This window comes from Saccopteryx leptura, chromosome 5 (assembly GCF_036850995.1).
Source record: "Saccopteryx leptura isolate mSacLep1 chromosome 5, mSacLep1_pri_phased_curated, whole genome shotgun sequence".
In the NCBI taxonomy this organism is placed as follows: Eukaryota; Metazoa; Chordata; class Mammalia; order Chiroptera; family Emballonuridae; genus Saccopteryx; species Saccopteryx leptura.
Genome location: NC_089507.1, coordinates 72,700,907 through 72,728,362, shown reverse-complemented (window position 1 = coordinate 72,728,362; position 27,456 = coordinate 72,700,907). Strand labels below are relative to the sequence as shown.

Below are 27,456 nucleotides of genomic sequence, written 5' to 3'. Positions count from 1 at the left end.
ACAAGTGATTTCTTCAGGGGTCTCCTTTTGGCCCACTGTCTTACATTCCCTTATCATAAGTAGATGGACCCCCTTCACCTCTATTTCCTGGGACTCCCTGTCCTCCAGGTAGTTTATGAGAAAAACACTGCAGCCTCCCTGACCGGCTCTGGCAGCTCAAGATGGTGCTGCTTTCAGGTGGCCAGCTAATCCTGACCCTCAGATTTTACAGACAGGTGTTAGGTTTCAGTCTGTGGTATCCTTCAGTGTTTCAGTTAGAAATTAGCATCTGTCCTTTGTGTTTCTGACTGCAGAGAACACACTTCAAACTCCCTAAATGATTCTCTTGAAGACGCTTCATTAGGCTTGAGATTAGAAAATTACTCTTCCTACCTCCAACTCCTCCTCTAAAAATGGCGGAGGGGACTCACACACAGCCTACAGCTCTCTGCACGGTATATTCATTTAATTTCTCTGAAAGCCAGTTTTACACTTGAATTAACCAAAATCACAGAAAAGGTGCTATTTCTTTTAAAACCTGCATGGGAAAAGGGCTGTTTCATATCCATAGCAGTATCCTGATATTTATTATACTCATTCCTCTTTTTCAAATAAAATGCTGTTATTAAAAATTACAACTTCTTAAAAGATAACACACAAACTGGAAGAAAGTTTTTCAGTGAAGTCAACTTTAGAAATCAAAATTTTCAAAGAATTTCTCCAAATAAATATGAGAAAAGAAAAATCTCCAATGACGAAACGGACAACAGGTACAGATAGGCAGTTTATGGAATAGGAAACACAAAGATCCAGTGAACATTTGTGAAGATTCTTACACAACTAGAAATAAGTTAATATAAGTCAAAACCACAATAACATGCCAGTTCACACCAATAAGACTGGTGAAAATATAAAGCCATAAAAAGCTAAGTGTGGACAAGGGTATAGACCATGGGGAGTCCTGGCGAATGACTTACAATTGTCTGTTGAACTAAAAGATGCATGTGCCTTACAACCCTGCCACCTCTCTTCCAAAGAAATCAATTTTGTGCAAAGCACATTTATATGTTTCTCACTTACATAGTTCTGTTGATTATAATCAATGTAAATTAAAAGGATATCAAAGTCTCCCTTGACTAAACTATTACAAATTTAATATAACATGTTAGGATTGTCACAATATTACATTATTTTTTCATAATTATAATTAGTAATATACATACCTCTTCTTTAACCTTAATACACGTACTTGGTAATATATTGAAAGTTTAAAAATAAAAAAGGCCCTGGCTGGTTGGCTCAGTGTTAGAGCCTTGGCCTAGAGTGTGGATGTCCCAGGTTCAATTCCTGGTCAGGGCACACAGGAGAAGCGCCCATCTGCTTCTATACTCCTCCCCCTCTAACTTCTCTCTCTTTCTCTTCTTCTCTGCAGCCGGGCTTGATTGGAGCCAGTTGACCCCAGGTGCTGAGAAGAGCTCCATGGCCTCTGCCTCAGGCACTAAGAAGAGCTCAGTTGCTGAGCAAAAGTACAATGCCTCAGATGGACAGAGCATCACCCCCTAGTGGGTTTGACAGGTGGATCCCAGTGGGGGTGCATGTGGGGGTCTGTCTTTGCCTCCCCTCATCTCACTGAATAATAAAAAAAGAAAGTTTTCCATTAATAACCATATTTCATTTACTTAGGTTCCAAATTATATATTGACTCGGTTCTTTTTTTATATTTTACCATTTCCAATACCAGCAACCTAATCCAAGCTACTGTCAGCAATCATCTTCAGGCATCCCCAAACTATGGCCCGCGGGCCACATGTAGCCGCCTGAGGCCATTTATCCGGCCCCCTGCAGCACTTCCGGAAGGAGCACCTCTTTCACTGGTGGTCAGTGAGAGGAGCACTGTATGTGGCAGCCCTCCAACGGTCTGAGGGACAGTGAACTGGACCCCTGTGTAAAAAGTTTGGGGACCCCTGAATGGTCTCAGTGTAGACATTCAACCAATCTTTCATTTAGTAGTGTGCTGGAAAATAGTTAATCACCAGCTCTCTGTGAGGGGGGAAAAGCCCTGATTTGTAATTTGCCAGTTACTATGATGTAAATATACCCTCCAAGGCTGATTTCAGGTTTTCCATGTAAGATCACTGAACCTGGAGCTAGGAAGAAATGGTAGCAAATTGTTCTCTCAAGCTGGCTCTATCACATCACACTACTGCTTGCCCCACATCCAGTTTCTCCTTTATAAGAACACAGAATAAGTTTTTAAAAGATCATGTCACATAAGGCCTGGTTAAAATTACGTTGTTGGCTTCTTTTTACTCCTACTAGCCTTCTTTCAATGTCTCCCGATTCCAGTCTTCACACAATATTTGACCAAGCTATTCTCTGTACTGGAAAATTCTTCCCTTGCTTTTCCACTTAATTAACTAATATCCTTCAGATCTTATCTCAAGAGTTACTTCCTTGGGGAAGTTTTCCCTGACCTCCTTAGCTATATTAAAGCTCTTATAACATGATACTACTTCCACATTATAGCCACTGTCACAACTACCGTCTTGGATTTCTTGATGAAGTTAAGCAATTAAGGAGTGTCTCCCTGACTATGCTCAAGTTTAGGAGATCTTATCTCCTAAATCCCCAGCCCTGAGCAAAGGGCCAAGAACAAAGCAAATACTCAAGAATTACCTAAATTTGATAGATTAAATGAGTGACTAAATGTGTACCTGAAAACATAAATAAACATGCTCTCCTGCAAAGTGTAAAGGAGTTAGAAATTAACTGAGAAGAGAATGCTTTGATGTGTCTTCTGTGCAGCTACAGAGTTTGTATAACAACTTTATAGATGACATTAGAAAGCAGTTAAACTTTCCAAATTTAATATACATTATTCATTCAGATAAAACTAAATAAAAAGAGCTGACAGCACTTCAAATCTGTGTTCTTAAGAAATATCTAAGAATAAATAGGTTAGTTTTAGCCCTTTTTCAAATTATGACATTCTGTACAAAACAACAGCATCTGTGCCCTTTCAGAAGCAGCTCAATAAACCTTCTTTATGTCAACAAAATGAAGCACTACAAGGAAGCCTTGAACCTGGAGTGAATGACAGCATGCTTAGCTAATGCATCATTTCCACAAATTGAAACAATAAATCAAATCTCTCAGGAAGTTTTGCTCTCTCTATATAAAATAAAATAAAAACGTAGAAATTGACAAAAGTAATAGAATAATTTCTCTCTCTTACTTTCACCTCTATATTTCTAAATTTACAGTGGCTATAAAATCCCTTTATTTCAGATGTTGAGTCATGGTATGAGTACATGCATTTCAACAAACATATTTCTAATAAAAGCACAAAATGATATCCAAAATAAATCATGGAAATTATTTATTTATTTATTTATTTTTAAATTCAGCGGGAGAAGGGGAAACAGAGACTAACTCCCGCATGTGCCCCAACTGGGATCCAACTCCCCCAGCACGCTCACTAGGGGGTGGTGCTCTGCCCATCTGGGCCGTTGCTCCATTGTTCAGCAACTGAACTCTTAGCACCTGAGGTGGAGGCCATGGAGCCATCCTCAGGGCCCAGGGCCAACTCGCTCCACTGGGGCCATGGCTGCTGGAGGGGTAGAGAGTGATAGAGAAAAGTGAAAGGGGGAGGTGTGGAGAAGTAGATGGGTGTTTCTCCTCTGTTCCCTGACTGGAAATCAAACCCAAGACATCCACATGTTGGGCCAATGTTCTACCACTGAGTCAACTGGCCAGGGCGAAAATGATTACTTTCATTCTCTTTAAAGTTTGAATTTTAGGTACATTTCATAAGGTATACATAGTATATATGATAATTGTGATTTGAGAAATGTATAGGTTTGAGTAATATGTTAAGTGTGGCTGAATATATGGACATTTTTTGGACATTAGGATTTTATAAATTTATAAAGCTTTACACTCAAACCTTTTTGATACTAATATTCTATGCTTATAATCAAATAATTGAAAACTGTATATTTGTTTTTCATCTAAAAAATGTTTTATCTATTTTTCTAGCAAATCTACACTCTCCATGCTATTCCTAGACTAAAAGAGCAGAGTAAAATTCATACTTTTGTTTCTGAATGAAGGTTGAACTTTAGAGATATCAGCAAGAGAAAAGGCCTGAGTCTCTCCCACAATAGTGCTTAGAATGCAGCTCTCTTTCCCAAGAAATTTAGGTATTTTCTCCGAACATTTATTGTGTTACAAAATGTATATTTCATTCCTAAAAGAAATGAATAATTCTGGAGGAGGGGAATAAAGAGGGACAAATATACAGTGATGGAAAATGATTTGTCTTTGGGTAATAGGCATACAACTCAATCAACAGTACAACTGCTATAGAGATGTTCACTTTAAAACTATGAACTCGATATTTTCTTTATTATTGCATGTGTGTACATGCATGTGGAAGAGCATGAGAGAGACAGAGACAGACAGACAGCCATAAAGGGAGAGAGATGAGAAGTATCCACTAGTAATTGTAGCACTTCAGTTCTTTATTGATTGCTTGATGGAAGGGAGGGCTTCAGCCGAGCCAGTGAGCCCTTGCTCAAGCCAGAGACCTTGCACCTAAGCCAGTGACCTTGAGTTTCAAGCCAACAACCTTTGGGCTCAAATTAGTGACCATGAGGTCATATTGAAACCTATGTACTCCTGGGCCCTGGCCGGTTGGCTCAGTGGTAGAGCATCGGCCTGGCGTGCAGAAGTCCCGGGTTCGATTCCCAGCCAGGGCACACAGGAGAAGCGCCCATCTGCTTCTCCACCCCTCCCCCTCTCCTTCCTCTCTGTCTCTCTCTTCCCCTCCCGCAGCGAGGCTCCATTGGAGCAAAGATGGCTTGGGCACTGGGGATGGCTCCTTGGCCTATGCCCCAGGCGCTAGAGTGGCTCTGGTCGCAACAGAGCGACGCCCCGGAGGGGCAGAGCATCGCCCCTGGTGGGCAGAGCATCGCCCCCGGGTGGGCATGCCGGGTGGATCCCGGTCGGGTGCATGTGGGAGTCTGTCTGTCTCTCCCCATTTCCAGGTTCAGAAAAATACAAAAAAAAAAAAAAAAAAAGAAACCTATGTACTCCTATTAATGCCACCCTATTAAATTTAATTTCTAAATAAAAAATAAAAATAAATTTTGAAAGAAATGCAAAATTCCCCTTTTTTCTTACAGAATATGTCTAAAAATGATAAATTAACAAGAATATTTTAAAACAAAAAGTTTTTAAAATAATACAAATATTTCAGTCATAAAATATTTCTTACATTCTGAAATTATATGTCAAAACAATGGTATAATTAAGACCAATATTCTGGGTTTATTTTTATAAGTTTATACTGATATATCAATAAAGCTTACCTAACTTTAACTTTTTCTTATAACTTTTACATTTTTTCCTGCCTATTGTGTTTCAGTCCTTGCACTGTAAGTAATGCAACTTCTCTGAAAAGATAACAAACTATGGTTAAGAAAGTTTCAAAAATCTAGCCTAAGGTGTGAATGTCTAACCACCGAGTTATACTTCTCAATATTACACCTGGGTCAAGTAAAATAAAATAAAAGTAAGTAGGTAAAAAAATCATTTAAAAAAATAAGTGAAAACAAAATAAAATGCATCTTAATATAATATTTTAATGTCTATAGCCTAAATAAAATAAAGGATTCTGACTTAAAAATAACAGTGATTAAGTTATGACCTATATTGAACATCAATTGTTTTGACTTCCTAGCACTGATCCTTGTCTTATTTTATCAACCTCATCCCTATTTCAACTGTGGAATCACCTTTTGCCTCTCATCTGCACACTGTGCTCCAGAGTTTGTCAAGTAATTTGGTTCTAGCCAATCATATCATCAAATACTCCTGGGCACAGTAAATGTTTCAGTATAGTCACGTCAAAGAAGTTAAGCTAGTCAAGGGATTTTTGACTTTGATTAAGGGGAAAGAGAAACCATCTCTGAGCCCTGGCCAGTTTGTTCAGTGGGAAGGTGTTGGCCTGGTTTCTGGATGTCTCAGGTTTGATTCTTGATTAGGGCACACAGGAGAAGCAACCATCTGCTTCTCCACCCCTCCCACTCACCCTTCTCTCTTTACCATTCTCATCTCCTCCTGCAGCCATGGCTCAGTTTGAGCAAGTTGGCTCTGGGCATTGACGATGGCTCAATGGCCTGCCTCAGGTGATAAAATAGCTTGGTTGCGGTCCAACAGAGCAATGGCCTCAGGTAGGCAGAGCATCACTCCATAGGGAGCTTGCTGGGTGGATCCCTGTTAGGGCGAATGCGAGAGTCTGTCTCTCTTCCTGCCTGCTTCAAATTTAAGAAGAAAAAAAAAAAAGAAAACCATTTCTTTATACTGGATTTGTTGAAAAGATAAAAATCTGTACCAATAACTGCTGAAGGCAGTAATGTCACCATGAGAGGAACCTTCCTGAAAATGGAAACTACAAGCAGGAAAGTAAAGTGAGTAAAGAGAAGCAGATGAAGAGAATGAGCTTGTATGACATCATTTGAGTATCAGACCCATCCAATCTCTATAGTTTTTAATGACATGAGCCAGTAAAAACCATGATGCTGATTTTTCTGAAACCAATTTGTATTGGGGCTTCTTTTATTGGCAAAAAGAGTTTGAATTAATCACTGTCTTTACATTTATATTGTGTTCTTGTCATATATTCACACCTATCATTTAAATCTCAAAATAGCAATGTGAGATATTGAGGGCATATGTAATCTCCATTTGATAGATGACCACTATCTGAATGGCTTCATTAAGATAATAATTGAATACATGTTAAAAAATTTAAATATTAGATGGATACACTTTCCTGGTCAGCTTAAATTATAAAAAGAATATAGACATTAATCACATAATCAAGTACTAATTGAATGTGAGATGTAAGCAGAAAATATATTAAGATTTTAAGAAAAGAAAAATAGGCCCTGGCCGGTTGGCTCAGTGGTAGAGCGTCGGCCTGGTATGCAGGGGTCCGGGGTTTGATTCTCGGCCAGAGCACACAGGAGAAGCGCCCATCTGCTTCTCCACCCCATCCCCTCTCCTTCCTCTCTGTCTCTCTCTTCCCCTCCCGCAGCAAGGCTCCATTGGAGCAAAGGTGGCCCGGGCGCTGGGGATGGCTCCTTGGCCTCTGCCCCAGGCGCTAGAGTGGCTCTGGTCGCGACAGAGCGACCCCCCAGAGGGGCAAAGCATCGCCCCCTGGTGGGCAGAGCTTCGCCCCTGGTGGGCGTGCCGGGTGGATCCCGGTTGGGCGCATGCGGGAGTCTGACTGTTTCTCCCCGTTTCCAGCTTCGGAAAAATACAAAAAAAAAAGAAAAGAAAAGAAAAATAATTTAGCTTTATGTAAATACAGAAGTCAGAAAGAAACAAAATTTTAATGGGTCTAGAGGAGTTATTAATTCAGTTTTAGAGATATTTAGTATAAGATTCTGGTAGGACATCTAGTTAGCCTAGTCTGGTCAATAACTTTAAGTATCAGACTTGCATTCAAAGAGCCTTCTTTGGAAGACTCTATATATCTGTAAATCATCAGTAATGTCAATAGTTGAAGCAATGGTAAGGACACCATGATTAATACTTTCACTGACTTTTATATTCCAGGTCCTTTACCAATATAACATCACATCATAATGCTTACGATGACTCTATAAGGACAGTGATAGCACTCCAATTACAAGATGAGGAAAGGGAAGCACAAAGAGTTTAAATAAAATGTCCCCAGTTTACATCTCATATGTAGCAAAGTTAAGATTTCAACCACATTTCTCTGACTCAGAAAAATAAACTGGAGCAAACTTACATGAATGAATGAATGAATGATATTACTGAGTGAATATTTAAACAAGAAAGTGGAATGGGAGAAGACAAGAGGAATATGAGAGCAGATGTAGAGTAACAGGAAGAAAAGGGGCAGCCAGTTAAAAATGCTGTCTGCTCTAATCTATTTTTCAGACTAAAGAAGGTTGAGTATTGATGAAGTAGCTTAACACTAGAAAAAAGATATTTTATCTAAGCAAATAACAACACTATTCACCAGTTTTGAACAGTCACTGCAAGATAATTTAAAAAATTAGGATCCAATTTACAAATATTTAGGTAACTTACATAAACTCATATAAATATTTCAAGAAAACACATCTGAGTTTTCAAATATAATTCTATTGGCATATATGAGATGTAATTTTCCTATTAGACAAAAATAATGGGTTTTAGAACCTAACAATTAGACTATATTAAGAGCAGTTAAATTGTTTTACTCTAAGATTGTATTAAAACTGAATTACAAATAATTGCTTTCTGAATTGGTTAATATTTATTTTCTCTATAATAAGGGCATTAATACTATGTTTATGCAATCAAATATGTACGTTGCTCCATTTGAACTCAATATTATTAAATGTATCATTAAGGAATTTCCTAATTAATTTCACAAAGAGTAGCAGGTGCTTTCATTCCAGAGAATTCTGTCTTCAGGAGCTTATTCAGTAGAAAGACATCAAGGAACAAACAAGTATGGGACAGTGTTAGTAATGGGGAAAACAGCAGGTGCTTCAAGGTAAGTCCCACCTCGCTGATGAAGTGGACAGCCAGCAATCCTTGGCAACATCATACATCACCTAGTCTTCAGCCATTAAGCAGGTGTGACACTACTTGTACTGGAAAATCATCAGTTGGTTTTCCTTTTTTATTTAATGCATACCCAGAAGTAATCCTCACATTTCTATCCATGAATTTAGTTCTCTCTGGCCATTATACAAAAAATAATCTATCATTTACTCAATGTAAGATCAAACTTAGATAAAAGTTAAGCTTGATCTGCTTAAATAGCGAGAATATAAAAACATTAAATAGTGTGAAGTTTTAATTTTAGGATAACTTTTTAAAATAGTGAAAAATAATAACTTCCATTCCTTATAAAATGCAAATCAACTCTAGGCTAGGAAGTTTATATTAAAATCTGATCACATTTTACACCATTAAATCCTACAGGTATAAAATAAGCAATCCAAAAACAGAGTATCCATATTCACAATTAAGGAAGCAAAGTACACCAGACTACTTACCCATGTTCCCAAGACAGACAGTAACAACATGAAAGTTGGATAGGACATAGTTCAAACACATGAAGTTGGAAGACCCAGAAGTTACTCATATGACAATTTTTAATGTATTTCTGTGCTCTCAATATAATGATATTAACACATTGATTATAAATAACTTCTGAACAATCTAATTCTTATCAGTTATCTATTCATTTTACAAAGCTCTTACCAAAAAAAAAAAAAATCAAATGAACAACTTACTGTTTGGAAGGTTCAGGAAATTTCCGTTCTTCTCTTTTCTTCACTTCTATCGTTGGTTCCATAGGAGTCAGAACTACAGCAGCACATGAGACTACAGAATGGTATGAATCCTCCTGGCAAACTGTGTTTATTAAAAGAATTGTAAAGGTCAAAATTATTTGTCAACTATTCTCACGTTTGTGTTTTCTCTTTTGTTATTTTCAGTCAAAATTATAAAGATAACTCAACCAAAATATTAGTTATCATTAAATAATTTTTAATTATCATTTTGCACTCTAAGTCTTTTCACTTACTAGTTGTATGACCTTAGGCAATTATATTTTTGTAAGCCACACAGTGAAAAAGGTGTTGCCAACACTTTTATAGTTCTTCATTAAAAAAAAAGAGAAAGAAAACAAAGCTTCTCATTGAAGAATAAAAAGAACACAAATCATACATGTTTAATAATACAGTTAATGCTGATTAACCATGAATACATTTATTTAATCAGCATTAAAACCAATAAATAGGACATTACCAGCACCCTAAAATTTTTGTGGTACCCTTTCCCAATCACTAATGTAGCCTCCAAATTTAGCCATTATAATTATGCATGTAATTATAGATTAATCTATTTTTAACCTTTATATAAATAATATCATACTCTTTTGTGGGTGTACTCCTTTTTTTTTTTTTAGAAAGGATTTTTTAAATTTTATTAATTTTAGAGAGAAGAGAGAGAGAAAGAGAATGGGGAGGATCAGGAAGCATCAACTCACATATTTGCCTTGATCAGACAAGCCCAGGGTTTTGAACCAGCCACCTCAGCATTTCCAGGTCAATGTTTTATCCACTGCATCACCACAGGTCAGGCCTATGGGTACAGTCTTTTATGTGTGGTTTATTTCAGTTTGTTCATTCTCATAACTGTGTAGCTTCCCAATGAATTATATATATGAGATAGTAGACTGACTTTTACTGTTATGCAAAATTTATTTCTGTGCTCTCAATATGCTACTATTAACAGTCTTTATGTATATTTATATATACACAGATACATACATACATACACGCATACATACATACATATGCCTTTTATTTGTAATGGACACTTGGATTTTTCTGGTCTAAGGCTATTTCAAAATTTCTATAAACTGTCTTGTACATTATTTTTGAGTGAATAAACAGCCCTCTGAGCTCCTGGAAGCTACCTGTAGGCCTGTGGTCAGCTGTCTACTTATCTCAGTAATGGAGAACATCCCTCACGTTGAAGACCACTCATGCTTTAAATCTAATTTTTTATTTTGCTAACAGCTGGGGAAAATATTCCTGTTTTTAAAAGATTTATGTAATTTGGTTAGATTATCTCTTTTTTGATTACCTCAAAGTCAACTGATTAATAATCTTAATGATATCTTCAAAATCCCTTTTGCCATGTGATATAACATAATTACAGCAGTAAAGTCCTATCATCTTCCCAGTAAAAGTAATTACACAAGGGCAAACGTCATGTGTCATCTTAGAATTCTGCCTACCATTGCTATTTCTATTAATGTACAGTGATATCATGTTTTAGCTTTAATTTATATTTTCTTGATAAGTAATAAATTAAATATATATTAAAATCCTCATTTAAATGATTACATGATTACATTTAATGATTACATGATTTTGATATGCACAAATTTAGTTACATGATTTAGTTAAATAACACCAGATACCACCAAAACTTTGTTTCCAGTAAGAGTCAGCATGGTATATCAGCTGTAGTTGTATAAAATACAAATTTCTCTGCTAGCTTTTCAGTACAGTAATCACTACACAAATAAGAGATGTGCGTCATGATCTGTGGCACACATACTGCTTCTTTCAAAGTCGGTCAATGATTGGTCAATATGCATCTGTTATTCAATTTAAGCACAGACCTCACATTGTGTAGCTGCATTGTTCTTTTGTCTCCCAATGATAACCCATACTATATTTTACAAAAATGGATAATCTAAGAAAGGAATTTGCCATTGGTAATGAAAGTGTAGAAAGAAATAACTGCTAGTGCTAAAAGTGATATTTGAATTGATTTTAAATGAAAGGTCAGTAATCACTGATCTAAGCATTCATTTCAAGAACTAAGAGCTAGAAAATAAATTAACTCTCTCCCTAATGTAGAAAGAGGCAAATATTAAATACAGTAACACACATTAATGAAGAAAAAGACAAAAACACAATGGGGGCAACAAGTCACCCAAGAAGTGTGAAACCAAAATCTGAAAGAGGAAGAGATGTAAAAATGGTCACAGTTTCTTCAATTTTTCTATAAAAATATTTGATGAATTATTAATATGCTCAGAGCTAAAGTCTGAAGTATAAAATAGATGGCCATATTAAGCAGAGCTGAATTTAAAACACACTTGTGATGTTCAACGGACAAAAATTAATGTTCAGCATGTTTCAAGGAGGAGGGGTCCTGTATTCCTATTGTCTCTCCAATGCCATCAAACAGATTTTTACTTTCCTTTTTCCCATTGATTTGAGAGAGAGAAGAAGAAGAAGAAGAAAGGGGGGAGGGAGGGAGAGAGGGAGAGAGAAGCATCAACTTGTTGTTCCATTTAATTGTTCCATCTAGTTGTGTACTCATTGGTTGCATCTCTATGTATCCTAACTGGGTACATATCCTAACTGCTGTCACCTCAGCACATGGAGACAAAGCTCTATCCACTGAACCACCAGGCCAGAACCTTTTTATTTTTGTTTAATAATTAACTAAATCTTAATTAAATTAAGATTAATTAAATCTCTAAATATTCTTGGCATATGCTTTGAGTTTATGACAATTCCATCACAGATGGGAGAATAGACTAAGAATACTATTGTTTTACTTCTCAGGGATAATATTTGCTTATTCAATAAATATTTAGTGAACTACTGATACATTTCAAGAAATATGCTGAATGACAGGGTTCTACTCTGTGCAAGAAAGAAGTGACTCCTCTTGCCTAACATGTGCTTAATGAAGCTTTGTTTTCTTCTTCTAGAGCACTATTTTTACTTGTTTCATCTCATGGCACATATAAAATAATTACTAAAATTGTGTGGCACACCAAAATACATATATATGTTTGATAATCTAATTAAAAATAGGTATAATTTTGATTTATTAACATTGAATGGCCATTCTTGTGTTGATTATTGTAATTTTTTAATTTGTCTATCTAAGGGGAAAGAGGTCAGAGCCTCTGACTAAATAGTCAGGTATTTCATGTTTTAAAAATTCTTGCGCCCTGGCCAGTTGGCTCAGTGGTAGAGCGTCGGCCTGGCATGCAGAAGTACCGGGTTCGATTTCCAGCTACGGCACACAGGAGAAGCACCCAATCTGCTTCTCCACCCCTCCCCCTCTCCTACCTCTCTGTCTCTGTCTTCCCCTCCTGCAGCCGAGGCTCCATTGGAGCAAAGTTGGCCCGGGCACTGAGGATGGCTCTGTGGCCTCTGCCTCAGGTGCTAGAATGGCTCTGGATGCGACAGAGCGACACCCCAGAAGGGCAGAGCATCGCCCCCTGGTAGGCATGCTGGGTGGATCCCGGTCGGGCGGATCCCGGTCGGGCGCATGCGGGAGTCTGTCTGACTGCCTCCCCGTTTCCAGCTTCGGAAAAATAAAAAAATAAAAAAAAAGAATTAAATAAAAAAAAATTCTTGCAGCACATCGGTTAAAAATCGTTCTTTTGGAGATATTTCTCAAATATTAGGGCAATAACCTTCATACCAGATTAGGTATAAGCATTTAGTTAGTTCTCTATAAGGGAAAATAGAGCTAAGTTATTTTAAAAAGGAAAAAGAAGAGATCAGAAAAAATGTTGTAGGCAATCAAAAAAAAATTCAAAAATAGAAAACATTTGTTGACTCAAGGTAACTTCAATATCACTACTTAATTATTATGATTTACAGGCTGGAACAACTGACAATGCACTTATAACTATAAGGTATTAAAAACAATAAAAAACTAGGTGCATAAGAAAAAAACCACCATTAACTGTTGTATGAAAAAAGTGACAATTAATGAACCTGTCTGAAGATGGATGGTTGGTAACTCCACGTAAATGATTAACCTTTTATATTTAGCTGAAATTCAGTTATACTCAAGTTTCAATATCTTTATATTTCATTTATCATAAGATAAAAGAATTAGTGTAATAAATGCAAGGTAGGCAAATAAGTAATAGAGGTTATAACATCAAAAAGATGAATGGAATAATAAAAGGGAAACAAGACGGTCTAGGTAGGTATAATCATATGAATATCAAAAGTGATCAAACTTCTGGGACCACCCCCCACCCCAACAAAATCAGAAACGTGCAATCATTGGGGCAGAGTAGAAATAATTTTAGTTTTATTTAACTAGTTATTTTTAAAGTATAATTTGTATACAATCTTTTATTGGCTACATTAATCTCATGTATACAATATAGTGACTTGACATTTTACAATATGATCACCTTAATAATGCTAGTAATCACTGGTCACAATGTAAACTTATCACAATATGTTGTTTTAAAATTTTTATAAGAATTTATTTGAAACAAACTGATGACAACTGCTGAGAAGCAAGATCTCAAATATTCCTGAAGAAAGACAGTTTTTCGATTTCTTTTATGCATTTGAAATTAGGGCAGGAGCATAAGGAAGACAACAGGAAGATGGAGGACAGCAAGGTGGGGACTGATTCACAGGATAGTTAACAGGATTATGTGATCTCTTTAGGGTGGTCTTACTTATTTCAAAGGTGTAATAGTCTTGCTTATATTCCCCTTTCCCTCTTCACTTACCCTCCATCCCTTCTGGTAAATATCCCATTGGTCTATAAGTCTGTTTTTGCTTCATTTGCTTGTTTTGTATATTTTTAGATTCCACATATAAGTGAAACAACATGTCATTTGTCTTTCTCTTCCTGTCTTATTTCACTTAGCATAATGCCCTCTAAATCCATTCATGTCATAAGATTTTATTTCTCATTTTAAAATGAATAGTCTGACTTAGTCATTTAACCTTTCATTACACCATAAATAATGTGCTTCTACTGAAATGACTCTCCTATATTAGTATAACTGACAAAATGTTTATTCAGACTCATAATAAACTGAGATATAAAAGCTGTAAATATACAAATTTTAAGTAACTATCTCTAGTATGATATATCAAAAATATTTCATTAAGTACTGAACTACTATATTCATTTGTTCTTTTAATTTATAAAATCAATTCTAAAGCACTAAAAATATATATTTAATTAATGTTCACAAAAATGTCAAAGATTTATCAGGAGATGCATTTTTCTCTTTCTTTCTTTTTTTTTAATAAATTTTTATTAATGATAATGGGATGACATTAATAAATCAGGGTACATATATTCAAAGAAAACATGTCTAGGTTATTTTGTCATTAAATTATGTTGCATACCCCTCGCCCAAAGTCAGATTGTCCTCCGCCTCCCTCTATCTAGTTCTCTGTGCCCCTCCCCCTCCCCCTAACTCTCTCCCTCCCTCCCTCCCATGTCCTCCCTCCCCCCACCCCTGGTAACCACCACACTCTTGTCCATGTCTCTTAGTCTCGTTTTTATGTTCCACCAATGTATGGAATCATGTAGTTCTTGTTTTTTTCTGATTTACTTATTTCACTCTGTATAATGTTATCAAGATCCCACCATTTTGCTGTAAATGATCTGATGTCATCATTTCTTATGGCTGAGTAGTATTCCATAGTGTATATGTGCCACATCTTCTTTATCCAGTCTTCTATTGAAGGGCTTTTTGGTTGTTTCCATGTCTTGGCCACTGTGAACAGTGCTGCAATGAACATGGGGCTACATGTGTCTTTACGTATCAATGTTTCTGAGGTTTTGGGGTATATACCCAGTAGAGGGATTGCTGGGTCATAAGGTAGTTCTATTTGCAGTTTTTTGAGGAACCACCATACTTTCCTCCATAATGGTTGTACTACTTTACAGTCCCACCAACAGTGGATGAGAGTTCCCTTTTCTCCGCAGCCTCTCCAACATTTGCTATTACCCGTCTTGTTGATAATAGCTAATCTAACAGGGGTAAGGTGATATCTCATTGTAGTTTTGATTTGCATTTCTCTAATAACTAATGAAGCTGAGCATCTTTTCATATATCTGTTGGCCATTTGTATTTCTTCCTGGGAGAAGTGTCTGTTCATGTCCTCTTCCCATTTTTTTTATTGGATTGTTTGTTTGTTTGTTGTTGAGTTTTATGAGTTCTTTGTAAATTTTGGATATTAGGCCCTTATCTGAGCTGTTGTTTGAAAATATCATTTCCCATTTAGTTGGCTGTCTGTTTATTTTTATATCAGTTTCTCTTGCTGAGCAAAAAATTTTTATTCTGATGTAGTCCCATTCATTTATCTTTGCCTTCACTTCTCTTGCCATTGGAGTCAAGTTCATAAAATGTTCTTTAAAACCCAGGTCCATGATTTTAGTACCTATGTCTTCTTCTATGTATTTTATTGTTTCAGGTCTTATATTTACGTCTTTGATCCATTTTGAATTAATTTTAGTACACGGGGACAGGCTGTAGTCGAGTTTCATTCTTTTCATTGTGGCTTTCCAGTTTTCCCAACACCATTTGTTGAAGAGGCTTTCTTTTCTCCATTGTGTGTTGTTGGCCCCTTTATCAAAGATTATTTGACCATATATATGTGGTTTTATTTCTGGGCTTTCTATTCTGTTCCATTGGTCTGAGTGTCTATTTTTCTGCCAATACCATGCTGTTTTGATTATCGTGGCCCTATAATATAGTTTAAAGTCAGGTATTGTAATGCCCCCAGCTTCATTCTTTTTCCTTAGGATTGTTTTGGCTATTCGGGGTTTTTTATAGTTCCACATAAATCTGATGAAATTTTGTTCCATTTCTTTAAAAAATCTCATAGGAATTTTGATGAGAATTGCATTAAATTTATATATTGCTTTGGGTAATATGGCCATTTTAATTATATTTATTCTTCCTATCCAAGAACAAGGAATGTTTTTCCATCTCATTGTGTCTTTTTCTATTTCTCTTAATAATGCCTTGTAGTTTTCGTTATATAGGTCCTTTACATTCTTTGTTATGTTTATTCCTAGGTATTTTATTTTTTTTTGTTGCAATTGTGAAGGGGATTATTTTTTTGAGTTCGTTTTCTAATATTTCATTGTTGGCATAGAGAAAGGCTATGGACTTCTGTATGTTAATTTTGTATCCTGCGACCTTACTGTATTGGTTTATTGTTTCTAATAATCTTTTTGTGGAGTCCTTCGGGTTTTCGATGTATAGGATCATATCATCAGCAAAAAGTGATACCTTTACTTCTTCTTTTCCGATATGGATGCCTTTTATTTCTTTGTCTTGTCTGATTGCTCTGGATAGAACTTCTAGCACCATGTTAAATAAGAGTGGAGAGAGTGGACAACCCTGTCTTGTTCCTGATTTAAGGTAGAAAGTCCTCAGTTTTATGCCGTTTAATATGATGTTGGCTGATGGTTTATCATATATGGCCTTTATCATGTTGAGATATTTTCCTTCTATACCCATTTTGTTGAGAGTCTTAAACATAAAATTGTGTTGTATTTTATCAAAAGCCTTTTCTGCATCTATTGATAAGATCATGTGGTTTTTGTTCTTTGTTTTGTTGATATGGTGTATTACGTTAACCGTTTTGCGTATGTTGAACCATCCTTGAGATTCTGGGATGAATCCCACTTGATCATGATGTATTATTTTTTTAATATGTTGTTGTATTCGGTTTGCCAGTATTTTGTTTAGTATTTTAGCATCTGTATTCATTAGAGATATTGGTCTGTAGTTTTCTTTCTTTGTGCCATCCTTGCCAGGTTTTGGTATGAGGGTTATGTTGGCCTCATAAAATGTGTTTGGAAGTATTGCTTCTTCTTCAATTTTTTGGAAGACTTTGAGTAGAATAGGAAACAAGTCTTCTTTGAATGTTTGATAGAATTCACTAGTATAACTGTCTGGGCCTGGACTTTTATATTTGGGGAGGTTTTTAATAGTTTTTTCTATTTCCTCCCTGCTGATTGGTCTGTTTAGGCTTTCCGCTTCTTCATGACTCAATCCAGGAAGGTTGTATTGTTCTAGGAATTTATCCATTTCTTCTAGATTGTTGTATTTGGTGGCATATAATTTTTCATAGTATTCTACAATAATTCTTTGTATATCTATGATGTCTGTGGTGATCTCTCCTCTTTCATTTTTGATTTTATTTATTTGAGTCCTGTGCCTTTTTTCCTTGGTGAGTCTTGCCAAGGGTTTGTCAATTTTGTTGATCTTTTCAAAGAACTAGCTCCTTGTTTTATTGATTTTTTCTATAGTTTTTCTGTTCTCTATTTCATTTATTTCTGCTCTGATTTTTATTATCTCCTTTCTTCAGCTGGTTTTGGGTTGTCTTTGTTCTTCTTTTTCTAGTTCCTTAAGGTGTGAAGTTAAGTGGTTTACTTCGGCTCTCTCTTGTTTGTTCATATAGGCCTGAAGTGATATGAACTTTCCTCTTATTACTGCTTTTGCTGCATCCCAGAGATTCTGATATGTCGTATTTTCATTTTCATTTGTCTGTATATATCTTTTGATCTCTGCGCTTATTTCTTCTTTGACCCATTCATTTTTTAGAAGTATGTTGTTTAGTTTCCACATTTTTGTGGGTTTTTCCCCCTCTTTTTTGCAGTTGAATTCTAGTTTCAAGGCTTTATGATCAGAAAATATGCTTGGTACAATTTCAATTTTTCTCAATTGGCTGATATTGTCTTTGTGGCCGAACATATGGTCAATTCTTGAGAATGTTCCATGTACACTAGAGAAAAATGTATACTCTGTCGCTTTGGGATGAAGTGTCCTGTAGATGTCTATCATATCCAGGTGTTCTAGTATTTCATTTAAGGCCACTATATCTTTATTGATTCTCTGTTTGGATGACCGATCTAGAGCCGTCAGCGGTGTATTGAGGTCTCCAAGTATGATTGTATTTTTGTTAGTTTTTGTTTTAAGGTCAATAAGTAGCTATCTTATATATTTTGGTGCTCCTTGGTTTGGTGCATATATATTAAGGATTGTTATGTCTTCTTGATTCAACTTCCCCTTAATCATTATGAAATGACCATTTTTGTCTCTGAGTACTTTTTCTGTCTTGTAGTCAGCATTATTAGATATGAGTATTGCTACACCTGCTTTTTTTGGGTGTTGTTTGCTTGGAGTATTGTTTTCCAGCCTTTCACTTTGAATTTGTTTTTATCCTTGTTGCTTAGATGTGTTTGTTGTAGGCAGCATATAGTTGAATTTTCTTTTTTAATCCATTCTGCTACTCTGTGTCTTTTTATTGGTAAGTTTAATCCATTTACATTTAGTGTAATTATTGACACTTGTGGGTTCCCTACTGCCATTTTATAAATTGCTTTCTGTTAGTTTTGTATCTTGTTTGATTCTTCTCTTTTGTTTTTCTATCATTTGTTTTTGTTTGTTTGTGTTCCATACTTCTTTCCTCTGTTGCTACCTTTTTTAAGTCAAGTGTTTTTGTGGTGGTTTTTTCAAGGGTGGTTACCATTAAGTAATGAAAAGGGTACCTACCATATTCATTGTAGTACCCTATCTTATGAGTATTTCTGCACTTCATCGTCCTTTGCTACTGTTAATCTCCATCCTCTCCCCCCTTTTTTTCCTTTGTTGTCACAGTTTAAGTTTGGTTTTATTGTGTTCTTGGTGGAGCTGTTACTTGTGGTGTTGTTTTCTTTTGTTCTTTGAATCTGGTTGGAAAACCCCCTTTAGTATTTCCTGGAGTGGGGGCTTTCTGCTGATAAATTCTCTCATCTTTTCTGTATTTGTGAATGTTTTTATATCTCCTTCATACTTGAAGGATAGCTTTGATGGGTATAGTATTCTTGGCTGAAAGTTCCTCTCTTTCAGGGCTTTAAATATTGGGGTCCACTCTCTTCTAGCTTGTAGAGTTTCTGCTAAGAAATCTGATGATAACCTAATAGGCCTTCCTTTATATGTTGTACTCTTCTTTTCCCTGGCTGCCTTGAGAATTTTTTCTTTGTCATTGGTTTGTGTCATCTTTACTATGATGTGCCTTGGAGTGGGTTTGTTGGGGTTAAGAAAACTTGGTATTCTGTTTGCTTCTTGAATTTGAGGCTTTAGTTCTTTCCACAGGCTTGGGAAGTTCTCATCTATTATTTGTTTGAGTATATTCTCCATTCCATTTTCTTTCTCTTCTCCCTCTGATATACCTATTATTCTTATGTTATTCTTTCTGATGGAGTCAGACAATTCTTGTAGGGCTTTCTCGTTTTTTCATTATTTTTGAGTCTCTTTCTTCTTCTCTCTGTTGTGCCTCAAGTTGTTTGTCTTCTATTTCACTAATCCTATCTTCTATCTGGGCTGTTCTGTTAGCTAAGCTTGTTACCTCGTTTTTCAGCTCGTGAATTGAGTTTTTCATTTCTGTTTGATTTGTTTTTATAGTTTCAATTTCCTTGGTAATATATTCTTTGTGTTCATTGAGTTGTTTTCTGATCTCCCTAAATTGCCTTTCTGTGTTTTCTTGTATATCTCTGAGTATTTTTAAGATTTCTATTTTAAATTCTCTGTCATTTAGCTCCAAGGCTTCCAATATGTTAAGTCTTTTCTCCATAGATTTTTCCACATCTATTTGTGTTACCACTCTTTCTTTTGTATCCATAATATTCGATTTCCTCTTTCTTATTGGCATCTGAGGGTGGTCTTGTTGATAGCACTAATTAGAATTAATAAAGAGAAAAAAGAAAAAAAAAAGGTAAAACACCCCACAAAAAAAACAGTAATAATTTATTATTTCCCCCTTTTTTCTTTCTTCTCTTTCCCTCCTCTCCCCTCCTCAGGGAAATATCGTGATGACCTGTGAATTACATTATGCTAAGTGGAACAAAAACTGCCTATAATGGAGGGCCTGATTTGGGGTGAAGAGTTCAAGGGGCAAAAAAAGGGAGTAGGGACCTACTAAATGCAAAAAAAAAAAAAAAAAACAAAAAAAAAAAACGAAGAAAATCTTAGACAAGCATAAGATGATTTGCTTGTAAGTGATGGTTGACTAAGAGATATAATGAGAGGGATAAGAGGGAACCAGAAAAAACGAGAAAAAAAAAGAATAATAAAGAAAAAAATAAAAATAATAAGTAAAAATCTGTTGTATTAAGTGGAGCGAAGACTAAATACAATAGAGACCTTGGGTTGGGAGGAATGCTAGTGAGTTAAAAAGCAATGTAAAAAGTACCCAAAATGCCACAAAAATAAACAAACAAACAAACAAAAAAAAACAAAAACAAAAGCGAAAAAGAAAAATAAAACCAAAAAAAAAACCTTGAGTCCCAAATTAACTAATTTGTTCGTGATTGAGGATTAAATGGGAGGAAAAGTAAAACGAGAAAAGAAAAAACCAATAGAAAGGAAAAAATAAGAAAAAGAGAAAAACGAAGGAAGAAAAAAAAAGGAAGAGAAAAAAACAAAATAAAGCAAAACGAAAAAAAACAAAAGAGGAGAGAGTGAGAGTTAAGTGTTTTGGAGTATAACCTTAAAGGAGGGTGAGGATGAAGATAAGAAATAAAATGTAACACTCATGGGTAGTGTAGTTCAAGAAAAGGGAAGCATAAGATGGGCAGAGAATAGAAGGACTGAGGTGGAGGAAATAGAAATAATAATAATAAAGGCAATAAGATAGAAGAAACAAACAACAGCAAAAAAAAATTAGTGGAACAAGTTTTAAAGTCTGGGGATTTTTCTTGATTTTGAGAGGTTAACTTCTTCCTTTTTCTTTTCTCTCCCTCTTCCTGGTCGGTGACTCTGTACCCCAGGCCCTGCCCCTGTGTCACACTTAGGTAAGGATTTGCAGTTGATGGCGTTCTATGGCAATGTCATATAATTGGCTTTAGTCTTGCTGGTAGTCAAGGCTTGTTGGCATTTGCAGGGTCCACTGATGAGACAGTTTGCTTTCCTGGAGTCTCTCTCTAGTCCCCTCTTCCTGAATTAGCAGCCTGGTGATCCAGCTATAAGGCTGCTACTGCTTCTGCCTGGGAAGTTAGAGGTTCAAAGAGCTAGGAAATCCCCACTCTATCCCCACTCAGCGCAAGGCTTTGGGAAAGGCTCTGACAGTCAGAGCCTCCAGTGTAATCAGGCGGGGGTGGGAGTCAATTGTTGTCAAGGTGACTGTTCAGCGCCTAGCATTCAGTTGGACCACTCAACCCAGGCTTTCCACACTTTGTAGCCTGTTTTGGCTGGGAAGAAGAGGCACTAGTCTCTGCTTGCGACTAGTGTAGTAAAGATCTTATTATCTGCCAATTCCCTCTTGTTAGCGTTTATCCCTGAATATGGAGGCTCTATCAATCAGAAGTTGCCCCCGCCCCTTTAGCGAGAGGCACTAAGAAATATCACGCCTCTTATCTTGGATCGCTGAACTGAGAGAGATCTTATCAATTAGAGTCCGTGGGTGCGCAGATTTCATGGGTTAAGCTAATTTCAGTGATTGGGTCCACAGCTGTGCTCCCGAAGGTATTTCAGGCTGCCTGCGCGCCCCACCCCCAATGCTTGATTGTTAGCTTGAATGGCTGGGTGAGGTGCCCCGCCCACGGAGAGAATCTCCCAAGTAGGGAAGACCGCACTGGCGCCTCTCCCGCTCGCCCCGCCGCTGGTGGCTGGGGCACACCGGGCGTAGGATAATGGGGCACCCTGGGTGTGCGGGCCAGTAGGGTGCACCGGGCACAGGATAATGGGGCACCCTGGGTGTGCAGGCCAGTAGGGCACGCGCGCGAATGGGGTGCTCCAGGCACTGGTGGCTGGGGACTCTCACTTGCAGTGCGCGGGCCGCTGGGAACGTTAGCGGTGCTCGCTCTGCAACCAGACCGGGCGCGCGCCGGCAGCTGCTCGCTGCTCCTGATTGTGGGCCGACTCACCACAGGCGCACTCCTTCCGCAGCTTGAATGAATGTCCCTGCGGTAGTTAGCTTCCTCCACACCCTCGTCTCTCAGATTCAAGTGATAACAGTCCTTTCGCTTTCAGTTTGTGTGGAACTCCGGAATGCTCCGAGGATAAATTTTTCTGTTTCTAGTTGATAAATTTGTTGTGATTTTGGGGAGATCTGTCGGACGCGCTGCTCACGGCGCCATTTCCCGCATTTTTCTCTTTCATGTAAAATTAAAACATTTTATATATCTGAAGGTGCCTAGAGCACAGTTAACTTATAAATATCATGTATAACTACATTTGAACTTATCCTATTTACCTAGATAGTTTACTACAATAAAAAAAATTGTAAGCTTAAAGGAAAACAATTTGCTTTTTGCCCTGATTATGTTCACTTTTCTCTTTTCCCTTCCAAATATCCAGAATCCAAATATTCACCACATAACCCACTGGTAAAACTTAACTCAGCAAAAGGGTACCATTTATTTAACAAATGTTTAAGTAACATTATGTAATATAGGTAGAGTACTATGTACTAACTATTTACTTATAGTTACAGTTATTGTCGTCATACCTCAGAAAATTTATGTTGGGTAAATATTATTATAATCTCCTTATATACTATTCAAAGTCACACAGCTTAGGAGTAACAAAACCAGAATTCAATCAACTTGCCTCTTGTCTGTATACTATTGACCATACCCCATGTTGATTCTCATTTAACTATAATATACCAAAGGTTCTGAAATAATAAATTTAACAGTTTATCTTTTTTAGTTATATTTAGGCATATTAATTAATAATTCTTACATCTGAATTTTTACCCTAATAATACAATACTATGTAATCATTAAACAATTTGCATCAAAATATAACACAACCTAGACTCATCATGAACATTCTTCAAGTTACAAGCTGTTTCAAAATGACTTACAACAATTATTGTAATATTGTTCCACTGGAGAATGAGTGGTGTCAGGATAGAGCTCGCTAATATTGATAGATACATTGTTCCATGGTAAAAACAAAACAAAACAAAAAAAACCCAGATATATAATATACAAAATAATTATTTTCAAATTTATTTGTAATAAATTATGGTTGATTTTTCTTGCTCATCACCATTATGAATGATTTAGATACATCAGGAAATATAAAGGACAAAAATACAGGCTTTTATAAAATGCATACCTACTAAAGGAGTAGACATCTTGTCAAATTTACTTCTCTTTGCAGTTTTTCCTCATAAGTAAGATATGAATAATAAAAATATTTCCTTCAGTTGTATTGAGAACTAAATGAATTAATGCATGTGAAGTGCTTAAGATAATGTTGTAGAAATGATAAGAAGTATTAAAATGTTACCACATATTATTATTTATAACCACATTTTTTTAAAGATTTTATTTTTATCCATTTTAGAGAAGGGAGAGAGAGAAGGGGGTAGGAGCAGGAAGCATCAACTTTCATATGTGCCTTGACCCGGCAAGTCCAGGGTTTTGAACTGGCGACCTCATCAATACAGGTCATTGCTTTGTGTACTGCACCACCACAGGTCAGGCTATAACTACATTTGATTTTTTTTGACATATCAGACACCAGTTATTAAATCAAATACTAATCCAGAAGTGCTGTGAAGATATTTTATGGACATGATTAGAGCCCATTACAGTTGCCTTTAAGTAAGGGAGATTATAATAGATAATCCAAGTGGCCCTGATTCAATCACGTGAAAATCTCAAGAGCATTTGAGACTCTGGATGAAGATAGAAACTCCCAACCAAAAGTTCCAGCCTGCTCTTTCTTATTAAGTGCTCTACAGATCTGGGCCTTGCCTAGCCAGTTCTCACAATCCCATAGGCCAGACTTCTGGTTCTCTTAATTTAGTTGATAGATACACTGGTCAACAATGACATTTTTCTATTAGATACTAGTCTGGGTGAACTTCTAAATATTTCCTTTGAATTAACAGCTTTAATTCAGTGCTTATAAGAGGCTTTTCTGATAAAGTAATGTTAGTCTAAAATAGAAAAATAAGCACATAAAATAGATATTATTGTATCACTACCAATAAATGCACATTGAGCAAAAGTACGTATGTTCACATTCATTCCATCAATTGCATTCATTGAGTTACACCATGTCCAGGCACTGTTCTAGGTTGGACTGATAAAGATAAAAGAAAAAGCATTTGCCATGATATAACTTAGAGCACCAAGGAAATATGATAGCACTTTTTTCTAGAAAATGCTATCATCTAAGCCAGCCAGGTAAGTCAATCAGTAGGATTGGAATAGTAAGTATGCTGCTATATTTTTCTCTCACTTAACTGAGCAAAGTGCCTGACGTGATGGAGGCATTCAATAAATAACTAATGCCTTGATGGTGAACCTTTTTATAAAAACCACCCACTTTTGCAGTGCTGGTCAACCTGGTCCCTCCTGCCCACTAGTGGGCTTTCCAGCTTTCATGGTGGGCCAATTGCTGCACCGTTTGGTTGCTCTGCTACAGCCCACCATGAAAGCTAGAACACCCACTAGTGGGCGGGAGGAAACAGGATGACCAGCATTGCAAAAGTGGCTGGTTTTTATAAAGAGGTTCGCCATCACGGGTCTAATGAAAGAAATACAAAAAAATAAATAAGTGAACCAAGAGATTAGGGGGAAAAATGTAACCAAGCATAGAAAAGAGTGCCAAAAGGCAATCTGGTTTTCAGAAAATGTTACATATCTTGAGAAATTAAAAAAAAAAAAAATCAGAGTGGCTGGAGCCTAAACATAAAGCAAGAAGGTGAGGAACGGACATACAAACTATTGCCAATACCTCAAGGACCTTCTAAACAACCTGTAACACATTAGTATTTGATTCTGAAGTTAATGTGGATTTGCTAATAATCATTTAACAAAGAAGCCTAAGCAATATCTAATTAAAGGAACAAAATCGAGTGACCACTGACAATACTACTGAAATAAATGAAGTGGGAAATGGTAAGGGTTCCCTATCATTGAGAGGAGCAGTGTAGTGAAAAGAAGGAATAAAAGTAAGACTGCAGAGACCCTGGCTTGTTGGCTCAGCAGTAGAGTGTCAGCCCAGCATGTGAAAGTCCTGGGTTCGATTCCCAGGCAGGCCACACAGGAGAAGTGCCCATATGCTTCTCCACCCTTCCCCTTCTCCTTTCTATCTCTCTCTTCCCCTCCTACAACCAAGGCTCCATTGGAGCAAAGTTGGCCAAGGAGCTGAAGATGGCTACATGGCCTCCACCTCAGGTGCTAGAATGGTTCCAGTTGCAATGGATCAATGCCACAGATGGGCAGAGCATCGCCCCTTGATGGGTTTGCCAGGTGGATCCCAGTCGAGCACATGCAGAATTCTGTCTCTCTGCCTCTGTGCTTCTCATTTCAGAAAAAAACAAAAACAAAAACAAAAAAACATCAAATTTAGTCAATCTTATCTCAAAGATACAAGTTCTGGTACATTTAGTGTAATATGCCAAACTTGAGATGCATGCTTGAACTGTTATCAGACCTATTATAAAATTTTGTTCCTCAAAATTGCATTTTTAAAACAACTTCATCTTGGTTTTAACAAATTACTTCTTATTTTGGCTTTCTTTTTGTTTATTCAGTGAGAGAAGGGGAGGCAGAGAGACAGACTCCCGCATGCACCCTGACCTGGATCCTGTCGGCCAATCTATTAGGGGGCAATGCTCTTCCTACCTGGGGCGTTGCCCTGTTGCTCAGCAACCAAGCTCTTTTTAGGCCTCAGACAGAGGTCATAGAGCCATCTCTAGCTCCCAGTGCCAACTCACTCCTATCGAGCCATGGGTGTAGGAGGGGAACAAAGAGAGAAAGAGAGCAGTGAGAGGGGGAAAGGTGGAAAAGCAGGTGGGCACTTCTCCTGTGTGCCTTGACTGGGATTCCAACCTGAAACATCTACACACTAGGCTGACACTCTACCACTGAGCAAACCGGCCAGGGACTTGTTTCTGCTTTTGAATAGTTCTTTTTATAAATCTTACATTGTGTAAATATTTTCTGAAATAAAATTGGAACTGCAGCGATTGAGAAAAATAGAACATTATAAAAATGTGAATTCAGTTTGTAGGGTTAGCAATTTTATTAGTAAAACTCAAACACTTTTATGTTTGGAGCAGCCCAAAATGTATCCTTGGCATTTTAAATGCAAGCAGAAGTAGTCATCGGCTTTCTTGACTGTTGAACCTGAGACTAGAATTTATAAATTCATCCTTACTGTAGAGTAAGAAAGAAATTTATAGATAAAGTGCTATTTTGTAATATATAAAAAAAATATTATCTGATGACTGTTATTGGTTGAAATGTGCCCCTCCCATTTATATGTTGAGATCCTAACCTCCAGTACCTCAGAATGTGACTGTACTTTGAAATATGGCCTTTAAAGAGGTAATTAAATTAAAATTATAGGGGCCCTAATCCAATATGACTGGTCTTATAAAAAGAAGAAACTAGGACACAGGTGCACACAGAGGGAAGACCCTGTGTAGACACAGAAAGAACAGGGCCATCTATAAGTCAAGGAAAAAGGTATCAGAAAAAAAAACAAGCCTGTGGACACCTTGAACTCAAACTTCTAGATTCCAGAACTGTAAGAGAATAAATTTCCATGTTTAAACCACCAATTGTGGCACTTTTTTAAGGCTACACTATCAATGCTGCCAAACTAACACAGTGGTCATTTTATAAAAAGGTTAAATAATTACTGTATTTTTCACTCCATAAGACACACTTTTATCCCCCCAGAAGTGGAGGGGACAATGCCTGTGTGTCTCATAGAGAAAATGTTCATTTTTTTAAAGCTGCTGCAGGTGCTGCACTGGTAAATATATGTAGAATCAGCACCAGTGGGAGCATAAATCATACCCAACACAGTGGCATGCAGAACCCTGGCATCTGTTGAGTGAGCTCCTGGTTCTGGTTTACACAGTTGCATGCAGCACAGGAGGGAAGGTGAGCAATGTTGTGTGGGTGCATTCATCTGGCACTGAGGGCAGACGTGAGAGGCATACTGAAGCAGTGGAGGCTGCTGGAGCTCTGTGTGAAGTGCTGACGTCACTTGTTGCCAGTCTAATAGTATTTCATTGGCTGGCTGGCTGGCAGATAGGGAAGGGGTAAAGGGTGTTAGAGGGCTTCTGAAAAAATCTGCCCTATTAGTGC

At 36.9% G+C, this 27,456-nt stretch overlaps 1 protein-coding gene across 3 annotated transcripts in view; it reads right to left on the bottom strand.

The window, feature by feature from the left end:
• Nucleotides 1–27,456, bottom strand: part of CCSER1 (coiled-coil serine rich protein 1) — a 1,510,224-nt gene that overhangs the window by 1,140,823 nt on the left and 341,945 nt on the right. For all 3 annotated transcript variants that reach the window (XM_066385743.1, XM_066385744.1, XM_066385742.1), the window contains exon 5: nt 9,309–9,429. In XM_066385743.1, the coding sequence (XP_066241840.1) occupies nt 9,309–9,429 (121 nt within the window). The remainder of the gene's footprint in view (nt 1–9,308; nt 9,430–27,456) is intronic.